At 33.5% G+C, this 11,736-nt stretch overlaps 1 protein-coding gene across 2 annotated transcripts in view; it reads right to left on the bottom strand.

Annotated features, from left to right (window-relative positions):
• Window positions 1–413: 413 nt before the first annotated feature.
• Slco1c1 (solute carrier organic anion transporter family, member 1C1) overlaps window positions 414–11,736 on the bottom strand; it is a 50,984-nt gene continuing 39,661 nt past the window's right edge. The window contains exons 13-15 of one of the 2 annotated variants that reach the window (XM_005379046.2): window positions 10,310–10,374; window positions 2,807–2,924; window positions 414–1,356 (exon numbers count right to left, since the gene is read on the bottom strand). In XM_005379046.2, coding sequence (XP_005379103.1) covers window positions 1,134–1,356; window positions 2,807–2,924; window positions 10,310–10,374 — 406 coding nt within the window. In that variant the 3' untranslated portion in view covers window positions 414–1,133. The remainder of the gene's footprint in view (window positions 1,357–2,806; window positions 2,925–10,309; window positions 10,375–11,736) is intronic. The other variant, XM_005379049.2, reaches the window with a different exon arrangement.

Below are 11,736 nucleotides of genomic sequence, written 5' to 3'. Positions count from 1 at the left end.
TCCCTATCTTAAATCTAATTTTCTGAGATGGATTAGACTGGTCTTTAAAGCTATGATAAGCAAATAAAACTACAGTACTCAATGGACCTGAAGATTAAAGATGGTGGAACACTGAACCTACTAACCCTAGTCAAAAGAAGATAAGAAAACAGAGAACCAGGCAAGAAGAAACACCTGGATCGAATTTTCTAGTTGCAGAGAAACAGGGTCTGTCTGTCAGGCAGCATCAGTGGCAGCTTTCAGTCCAGGAATCACATGTCTGATGATGGTAGTAGGTAGACATCAAAACGCAAGACACCCACCCTCATCATCTCTCCATCCATAGTTCTCATCCCTGTTATAACATCAAAGTTTATTGAGGACTTTCAGAAAAGAAACCTTCAAACACATTTAAGGAACATATTATGTACATAAGGGATATGTATTTAATAATATATATTAATTTATTAATAATATTTTAATCCATGGAATTCATAGGGCAATAAAATACATCAAGATCAATTTTGTTACTTTACATCAATGGTCACTGATAGCATCACACAAGTATATGTAAATGATTAGATAAGGAACTAATAATAATCCCAAACTTTCAATTCCTCAAGATCACTTTATCACAACACATTTCTATATTAATTTTTATATTTCAAAACAAAAGAAGAGTTCAAAAATGAAATCTCCCTCTCTGTGCTGTGACTGAATCCTAGCATTTTCATTGCGGAGACACTTGAAGGATCCCAAGATGTGGCTTAATTTTTAACAATCCTCTATTACTCTAGACAAATAACTTAGTTTAGCAATTATTCTCTATATAACCATTAGACCACAGGAACTGTTGTTGTACTAGGAATAGAGCTTGTATAGCAGTGGACACAAGGCAAAATGCAGCAGAATTAATAAGTAATACAAAGAGTTTGTGTGTAAATTAAAAGATTTTAAATTAGTTTTATCATCTGCTTCTTCTGATGTACGTTTAATGAGAGTTATTATCAGGTATGTTATCAAATGCCTACCACCAAAAATGAAGTAAAATTGTTTTGAAGGTACAAAGAAATTACACACTGAAACCCCTTTTAATTCAACTTTGTTTGCAGAATTTCAGCCCAATAGAAAATGTGGCTGCCAGACATCCTCTCCTAAAGTCGAGTTTCCTTGCCTGGCCAATAGCTGGGATGTAGCAAATGATCACTTGTAGCACAGTTCTCCTTCCTGAATCTTGTCGAAACCATTGTTCTGTCTCTTTTGTTTATGAAGCTTCTACGTTTTGAAACACAATTTTTCTTTAAAGTCAAAAGCACTGCAGTGCTTAGGAAAATGGATAGTGTGCCCAGAATCATAGTCAGTCCTAGATATATGTACCTAGAAGAGGAAAAAAAAAACTCTCTTATAATTATTTCAATTACTCAACCCAAAATAAAATACAAAAGGTAGGTATAGTAGGATGGTTCTTTTGAAGAATGCAACTTTATAATGGAATGGTGGTTCTAGAAGACCCTTCTATGAACTTTAGTAGACAAGCAAAGGCAGCTTATTAATATAAAGCAATTTCTTAGTAGTACCATCATTTTCCCTTACTATTAATTTTGTAAATGAGTCCCTTAGACCAGGTGACAGTATCCCTATTTACCGAGAGCAGACCCAGTGCTGTCACAGTGTACTTTTAATAGCGTCCTCTTTCACTGTAAAGTGTCCAGGTTTGAGTGATAAGTTAGGAGGTTACCTTATCCCTAGACTTTCCCTGGCTTTATTTCTATGGAAAAACTGCATGAAGCAATGCTAAAGGGAAGCAGACCATTCAGTAAAGCAAAATGATTCAAGAATAAACCTGAGATCTAAACCAATTTCTTCCATGATAAACGTTTAGTTCTACACTATCAAAAATGCTAAGGTGTGGGAGGACCAGTTGAACATCTCACTCTGATCCCTCCACGTGTCTGATTAAATTACACCGTTTTCACATTAAAGTGAATACAGCTTTCCCAAATGTGAGTAAAGCTCAAATTATACTCACGGATCCAGTCCTTCTTAAACACTAAAATAAATTTCACACAGAACATCAAAGCCTATTAAACCAAGCAAACCTATTTGCCATGCTCTGCCCCATTCACATCCTACTTAGATGGGTCAGCACCAAGTTTATTTTTTGAAAATATGCTCAGCTTGTAAGTCTCTTAAAAATCCTTGCTTTTAAGCCATTGAAGCATTTCTTTAAGCAACAAGAGAACTAAATGTTTGGTGAACTGGACTGAACGATGCCAGTAAAAAAAGCCACGCTCCCCCTCCCCCATACACACTCACCCACACAGAGGAAACCTTTTACTTTTATGCTCTTCGAGTACTGGAATAATTGAACATCAGTTTGGCAATAACAGCCAGACAGATTTAGAGCCAAATCCAACTCTTGCCCAGGGGGATTATGTCTGACGTAAATGGTACAGTTTGGCTCAGGTTGAAAAAGAATAGAATTAAACTCAAAATGTGACCTAAATTTAAATGTTTCTGAGTTCCAGAGAATTGCTTAGCAATTTGGGTGCATAAACTTTCAAATTGGTACTCTTTTCTGCATCTTTCATCATGTTTTAAAAACAATTACTCATTTAAGATGGGAATCAATGTTAATAATGGATGAAAATTAACATATCTAGCCATATAATTAAATAATAAAATTATTCTATGAAAGAGATCATACTTTTTAGCAGACTATATCTTAACAAGCAGCAAAACTACATAGGGAATTATTAATGCTGGTGGCATTGAGTGAAATTGGGATTTTGTACAGTGAGATGTGGGAATGCATTGCATAGGATACCTGAAAGCATATGAATCATATAATCTGCAAGATCCTCTGCTTCCACACCTTTTAAATCCCCATTTAAGGCAAGATGTGTCGATCAAAACTCCAAAATATACTGGCGCTGGGATTCCTGCTGTGAGAAAAATAAATAATTACTACCAAAAATACATATTTGCATTTTTTTGGTCATGAGTGATTACTTGGAACTACTTTCATTTCATTTAATAATTACTGCTTGGGCGATGGAACGTCATCAGTAACAAGCTGATACCTGTAAATCCCCTGTCTACTTTAGTCTTTTCTCAAAAGCTATAGATTCATCAATAACTGCCCTCTGGTTAACCTACAGAAGGATGGCTCCAAGGTACTTCAGACAATTTCTTTCTTCCAAAACCTATTTCTTCATTAGCCTCTATCCACTTGCTAAAGGTACAAGCTTCAGAATCCTCTGTGATACTTCACTCCCTCCTCTCTCTCATCATTATCACATTTAACCCATTTCTAACCAGCTATTTCTACCTGCTGTTTATATCTGAAACTCATTCCTTTCTTTCTGTTCCTCTAGATATAAAGCAAGAGCCAATTTATTATTCTTGCCCTGCCTCAGTCCTCTCCAATCAGCTTACTGTATGGATGTTAAACCTCTTAGTTACATAAATAATATCCCAAGACTTCTATTTCTAAACAGGAGTAGTCAACTGAACACTGGACCCCATTTATATTTCTGGGCCCTTTTTGGATAATATTCATTAACTTATATTTCAAATGTTAACATCACTGCATTTCTTTCAATGTTTAGAATACTTTTTCCTCTTGCCTGAGTGACAGGTGATTTTCTATATTCCAGTCACTTTTCTTTTCTTCCACTCCTCAATACACATTCATTTGAATTGCAGTCTAAATGTTTTCCTTTAAGAAAGACTATTCGGATGACCAAAACTGTTTTAATTCCTTTGGTTCTTTATCTCAGAGCATTTATACTTCTCTCGAAATCTTTAGCACTCCTGTAATAGCTTGTTTCATTGCCTTTCCTACTGGATTACAAGCTATATCGGGCTGGAAACACGTTTTTCTTATTCATGCTATAAATGCTAACAGGTTCTCAAAAATGTTTGCTAGAATGTAATTCTTTTTTAAAGAAAAAGGATATCTTTCATATAAAACTTTAAGCAAAAGTATTCTGAGATTATTACAAGCTGATCACAATTCAATTTATATTTTATATTTTTCAAACTGTTGGTCCATTAACATTTGTCCTTTAGTCTACACAGGTTGTGTTTCTTAAGTGTAGCTAATATTTAAAAGCCAGGGCACTTTGTACAAAATCACAGATATTTGAGTTCTCTGAAACGCTGTATTACTGGCAGTTGAACATAACAGTGGGCTAGAATTGAGGAATGGTTGCCTACATCTCATTCCCTACAATATGTGTCCAAATGGAGTTCACACTACACATTCAACAGGTTATTACCTCCCTCGCTCATTTCTGTCAACTACCTGGAGTCCTTTTCGATCAGTTAATTTTTAATCTCTTTTATATACCTATTCTTCTGTTATATCATTGCTTTGTATGATTATGTAAAAGAATATACTCTTGCCAAATTTTTAGTTTTATTTATTTATTTATTTATTTATTTATTTATTTAGGTACTGGGAATCAAACACAGGGCCTTGTGCTTGCCAGGCAGGTACTTGTGCTGCTGAGCTATATTCCTGGCCCTTGCTAAATTTTTAAAATCAAAGAATAATTATGACCCCTTCTAGTTAATGGGATAATTCATCTGCTCTTTGAGAACAAAGCTCTACCTACATTTTGCTGATACAAATTTTGTGTAATAATGGACTCAGTTTAGAAATAGTAATGGTTCCTTAAACTTGAGGGTGGAATATTTACATAATCTCGAAGTGTTACACTCTAAGTTATCTAGTAATTGCAGTCAACTTTGAAAATGGAGAATATTGGTGGACACGACTTTGGCCAAGAGGCCAAATTAAATCTTTAGTGATGATTTAAATTGAACTGACAGGTATTCTGATGTGATGTACCAAGGACAATATAGCACCTATGCAGTCCAAGGGGTGATCAAAGTACATGGTGAATGTAATTTAAAAAATTATTAGACTAGAAAAATACTGCCACAAATTTCCTCAAAATATTCCCCTCACTTCAAACAATCATCCCATCATTTTCAACTTTCTAAAGACATTCTAGAAGTTATCATTTATGTCTTTATGAGGAATGATAAAAATATGTTTTTATGTGTTGCTGAGTAGAGCAAGTCAGGCTTCTAAAAGCACTACTGTAAGTCTTCATCCAACTTCTTCACTGGATTTAGCACCACATGACTTCTCCCTCTTCTGCAGAGTCAAAACAACTATGAAAGATTAATATTTTTAATTTTAATATTTTTTAATATTTTAAAATATTTTTAATATTTTTAATATTATTTAATATTTTAATAATTTTTAATATTAATATTTTTAATTGATTCAGGACATCAAGAAAGTCAGGACAACACTGTGAAAGACACTCCTGAAAGAGCATGTCCAGAAGTGCTTCAGAAGGTGGCAAAAGTGATGGGATAAATGTGTTCAAAGTGAAGGGGAGCACTGAGAGGGGGATTAAATGCAATGTATCTTTTACTGTGGTACATGCTTAAGTTTTTACATCCAGTGTATTTTTTAATCATACCTTGCATTCTCACCAAAAGTATCTTAGTGCTTTTCATCAAAAGAAAACAGACAAATCAGAATGGTAGGATCCTATATAAAACAACTGAATTTGCCTCTTTACAAAAATGACTAAAGCAAGGTGTGCTAGTGCATGCCTGTAATCCTGGAAACTGGAAGGCTGAGGCAGGAGGAACACAGTGAATTTGAGACCAGCCTGGGCTACAAAGTGAGTCCAAGGCCAGCCTCAACTGTATAGTGAGATCTTGTCTCAAAAAGACAAAAGAAAGAATGAAAGAATGAAAGAAAGAAAGAAAAAGAAGAAAGAAAGAAAGAAAGAAAGAAAGAAAGAAAGAAAGAAAGAAAGAAAGAAAGAAAGAAAGAAAGAGGGAGGGAGGGAAGGAGGAAGAGAAAGAGAGAAAGAAAGAAACAGAGAAAGAAAGAAAGAAGGAGGAAGGGAGGATGGAAGGAAGGAAGGAAGGAAAGAAGAGAAAAAATGAAAGAAAAAGAAGAAAGAAAGAAAGAAAGAAAGAAAGAAAGAAAGAAAGAAAGAAAGAAAGAAAGAAAGAAAGAAAGAAAGAAAGAAAGAAGAAAATGACAAGGGATTGTTGGCAATAAAAAAAAAAAAGGTAACTAAATGCAGTATATGGCCCTTCACTGACCCTGTACTGAAAGGGGAGAAATGCTATCAAAGATCTTTTAATGTGAAAGAAATTTAATTGTGGAATACAGACTAGATGTAGTATCCTACCATTGTTAAATTTCTTAAGTGTGATAATGGTATTGTGGTTGAACAGGACAACCTTCTTGGTCTTGTAGAAGAATATAGGTTGAAGTCTTTAGCAGTGAAGTATCAGATGCACACTACTTATTTTCAAATGGTTCAACAAAATATATATCAAGAGAAAAAGAGGATAGCTTTCTGTCTTTTCTGATACATCCGATGAATCCAAAGGAAAGTTATAAAAGTATTCACTGTAATTTTTGAAAATTTTGAAATTCATCATAATCCACAGTTGGAAACAAAAGGAGAGAGGCACCTATAGGTTGATTAGAAGACTTTTAAGAGATTTGTCTCCTAAATGCAGTGAGAGGCATGTTTCAGTCGTAGAATAAAACCGACATGTATGAGCACATACAATATGATCTTTGAAAAATCAAATGTTACTTAGCTATTTACTAATATTAAGGAATTATTTAAGCCAGGATAATTCAGTTAAAAGAAATTATTAGGTTTTAGAAGTACATACTAAAATTATTATGGAAGAAATGCAGTAATCTGGCATTTTAAATAAGTCAATGAGGAAAGCAGAGAGAGAGATGTCCTAGGATGGGTTGTATGTGGATCACTGTTGAAATAGTATAATGGATATATGGGGGTTGATTATAACATTCTTGCTATCTTTGTATTTTGCCTGAATTTTTTACAATGCAAAATAAATTTGAGTCATTTGTAGGAAAATGAATGTAGCTTGAGAACATAATGTTGAGTGAAAGAAATTAGACACACTAGTTTAAATATTGCATAGATTCTTTTATATAAGAAACCCAAAATATAAATGCAGAGCAAAATAAAAGATACACCATGGGAAGTAGAGAGATAGGTCTTTCTCAAATGGTAAACAGATCAAGAGGTGGCAGAAGAAGAGGGAGATAAAAGAGAGATGAAAAAAGGAATAGGGGTGTATTATGAACATGTACCAACTCTATACAAGAAATATAAATATTACATAGTGCAAATGTGTACTAATTACAAAAGTTAAAGGATCTAGATGACTATTTTGCATAAAATTGCATGGAAATAAGAGTAGCAGATATATCTATCACTCAATTCAGATTATCTGATTCCCCTAATCAGTTTTCTATATACATTATCCAATCATATAGATGATTGTCCACTTAAAAATCCAAATAACAACTATCTGTAAATTGCACTTAATGATGTGACAAAGATCCAATTTTTTGCACCTTTATGCATATGGTTTAACATTCTTAGTAAATTTTTTAACATTCATAAAAGTAGACAGAAGGATATAATGAATTTTCTTAGTCCCTCAACAGTTTAGCAATATTTCTAGTCCTGTTCCATTGCTTCCTCAGATCCGAACTATTTTAAAGGCAGTCTCGAACACTGTATCACTTATAATTACTTCAGCCTGTATGTCTGACATCACTTTTGAAAACGTTATCACCAAGCCTTTCTCATTTCTAATGCACTTTACAATAGTTCATTAATATTATCTAAATTTTAACGCATGTTCAAATTTTTCTGACTGTCTCCAAGGAATCTTTTGGCAGTTGGTTTGTTTTTATCAGGGTCCATTTGATTCCTGATACCAAATATATATATATATATATTTTTTTTTATGCTAATGTTTTTGGAGAAAGAACATTTTTTCATGTAAGATTTGCCACACTCTGGATTTGTCTAATTGCTTCTTCATAATGTAGTTTGATTTGTCACCCTAGGGCCCACTTTTTAAATACCCTGGGAGTTAGATCTTGATAGACTCAACTTATGTTAAGCAGGGATAAGATGAAGTAGATCTGTGCACTTCGGCTGTATCTCAGCCAGAAGGAATCTGGGCTCTGCGTGTCAGTCTTCGCAATGCAACAGTGAATCCGAGGTTTAGGGTATGGCAGTTTGGTCCCTCTCTCGTGAAGTTCCTCATCAACTTTCACCTAAAGCTTTTAGTAACTGTTGATGAGTCTGCAAGACGGGGATTATTTTGGCATGTATCTCAATGTCCCCTTAAGCCTAATGTGCTCACAGGTGAGTCTTTGGGAAGTGACTGGATCATGGATTAAAGATACTGGATTAGTCCACTGTTGGTTCAGCATGGTTCTGGTGTGAGTGGGGGTTCGCTGAAGAAGGACAATCTGCCCTTGGTGTAGGTGGTACCAGCCAGTAGGTTTGTAGCATAGATGCAATTAAAAAAAAAAAAAATGAAAGAAGGAAGTCTCACTACTTCCTGCCAGCCTTGCCATGGATTTTTTCTCCTCTGTGATGTCCCTCTACTATTCACTCTGCCTTGGAGCCTGCCAACTATGGATTGAAATCTCTACAGACTGTGAGCTAAAATGAACCTTTTCTTCTTTAGCTTGTGGGTGTTGGGTATTTTGTCCTAACAAGGAGAAGGGAAGATGGAAATATTTTGTTTAATACTTTTCCTCATGCAAACATTATTTGGGAGTTTAAAAAGAAAAGGTTATTTTTACTCATCGACCATTTGGTTAATTTTAAATAGAGCTAAAAGAAGAAAGGCAAAATAAAAGATTGTCTTTTACCTTTGTTAATTAATTTTAAGACACTGACTTGCTATTATGGTATTCTCAGAATTTTTGAAGCTTCATGACATCTAAATATTTTAAAGTACCATTATATGTTTGTATATTCAACCTATTTCAATAAACTGTAGCTGTTTTATTTATTTTATATAGTCTTAATTTGATTCACTTTATGAGAGAGTTTGAGCATGTTTTCTTATATTAAAAGGCATTTACATTATATTTTTCATAGAATAGGTACTCATATATTTTACCCATTTTCCTGTTTGGTTGTTTCATGGTGTTTTTCTTTTGAAAGCCTAGGAACCCTCTTTATAACAGGAACATTAGTTACTTATATGTTATATAAATTATACAACTTTTCCCAGGTTATAATTTACTTTTTTGGTTTGGTTATGCTTTTTTGCCATATTTAAGTATTATTTTATCAAATCAATTCTATAAATCATTTGTTTTAGGTAGAAGCACTTTTGCTCTTCAGTTTAAATCTATACTGTTACAAGCAAAAAGAGGAGCAAGTCCTTGAAGGGATATATTTCAGCCTCAAGACCTGGCACTTTTTCAGGCAATCTCTAGTTTTACAATCTCTAGTTTTACATTGTAGAACTGCAGCAGGCCACAATAGTATATACCTCCTTTTTCATTTCCTTTCCAGTTTAATCAGGATTATATTGTATTTTGTAGTCATTTTTTATGAAGGCTTATGTAAACCAAATTTAACTTTTAAAATCTCTGAGCCCCATCCCACTCAATTTTCTGTCAAATTACAGAGAAACATTTACTTCATTTTTTCTGTTAGAGGTGGAGTCCCTAAAGACGAAAACTTAGCTGTCCAATGGATTGTTTCTCTGGGTTATTTTTTTATTTTAAAGAGAATAATAAAAAATGAACAATAGCAGAATACCAACAACAAAGACAAAAACAAAACAAAGCAAAAACAATAGATATGATACAGGGTTTCAGAACAAAATGGTAGGAATCAACAGTCAATGCATATTTTAAAATGCTGTTGTCTGGGAAAAAATTCTTCAATTACATTTTAGCAATTACTGACTCAAATTCATTCACACTGATTGTTTAAATGACCTCTTTCTATCTAATGTCATATTCTAGAGATGCCCAGTGAGAGCAGTTCAAAAAAATTCTCCACATTTTAATATCTGGAAAATTTATTTTTCAGCTTCAGCCCTCCTTCACTGACTTTTTTGTTTCTTCTCCAAGGGCTCTCCCATTACAGCAATGAATTTCATGACAATAGCAAAGTGCCAGAAGAGACAAGACTGTGATTACTCTAACAGAATCTCATTATAATTCTTGCATAGCATAGGCCCTCGGTAATGTTTCTGGGACAAAGGAAAGGAGGAATCAAGGAAATGAGGGAAGGAATGAATATGAATAGAAGGAAGAAAATAAGAAGAATATGGATTTAGCAACCTATAGCCTTAGCTATGTCCAGTAATTCTTCAAAAGTATTTAGAAAATTCTTCCACATATATGTATGAGGGGTACCATAATTTATTTATATATATATATATTTGTATATATATATGTTATACTTACCAAGAACTCTTATTGCTAAAGTGTAGATACCCAGAGCAAAAGACTTAAGTTGTGGTTTAATGCACCTAAAAATAATAAAAGCACTATTAAAATAATATAACCCATTAAAACAAATAGGAATATTAGTGATAATCTACTTAACACACATAAAATTGTGTTAGATTTCAAATAGTGGTGATGGAGAATCTAATATTGTTCTGGCATAGAGGAGGCAAAATATGTAAAACTATGTTCCATTACACACAATGCTTCTATGAATCTATAATTAACATTTCTAGAAGAGAAATTACCTTTACTTGGCATACTTGACTGGCATTGTCTCAAGTAAAATGATAAGCTTAATCAGAAAAATAGCAAAGACTCAGAGAAAAGGTTTCTAAAAAGTCACAAAAATTTGCAGCAACAATAAAACAATGAATAACCTAACCAGTTTTTGTGGCTTTGGTCTAAGAGAACATGGCCACATTGATTAAAGTTGATACAAGGAGTGTAGCATCCTAAATGCTATTGCTGAATGGTGGTCCCTGAGTTTGCCAGAAAAAAATGGGAAAACACCTAAAATAACAAAAGCATCATTCATGGTACTATGCAACTTTAACCATTTGGCCTCTGGATTTTAATAGTAGTAATCATAATAATGTATAACAACTCTCAAGTGTTAACTGTGATACTAAGTACTTCCTATATTTTATATTACTTAGGTTTTCCTCCAAAGAGGTGGACATCATGAGTTCTCCCAATCAGAAGGAATGCTTTTGCATCACTAGTTACCATGACTTATTCAAGGGACTTAGAGGAAGAAAAAAGGTTTCATAGTAAGTAACCTGACTCCTTGTTGGGCCCAGGTAATTGGTTGTCCTGGTATAAGAAAGTGTTCAAGAGGCCCCCACACTGGTCTGGGAGCTTTGGAATAAAGCTCACTTATTTTCTCAGACCCATGTTACTATTTGTAAGCCCAGATATCTCATTCCCATTAAATGATCTGGACAATAGCAAACTTGTGGATGGTAGGTTTTTATAATCTTTCTTCATCAAATTGTAATAATTATAACTGTGGGAAAATATAAACTGCGTACAATACTTTTGATTAGCCACAGGCTATAAAAACTTAGTACTCATTCTTGGAAATGTGAATTAGTTTGAAAATCACCCAATTCAGGTCACAAGAGATTAATTTCCAGGAAATTTTATCTGTTATGTTAATAATTTCATGAAAAATTATATTTTTAGATTAGTTGGATCAACTATAAATAGAAATATTTGCAAAGTTCAATTAGAAGAAAATATTTTTTAAGAGTCCTTGTTATAAAACTAATATTTAAATTTTGACTTCATATGTAATTTGTATAGTGCTACATAATAAAATAGTCAGTAAAAATATTTAAGCACAAATTATATTAGAATAGAATAAAATCTTATAGAATAAA

This window comes from Chinchilla lanigera, unplaced genomic scaffold (assembly GCF_000276665.1).
Source record: "Chinchilla lanigera isolate Chin_1 unplaced genomic scaffold, ChiLan1.0 scaffold00012, whole genome shotgun sequence".
Classification (NCBI taxonomy): Eukaryota; Metazoa; Chordata; class Mammalia; order Rodentia; family Chinchillidae; genus Chinchilla; species Chinchilla lanigera.
The sequence above is the reverse complement of the archived record's forward strand: the minus strand, read 5'-3'. Positions and strand labels throughout refer to the sequence as shown.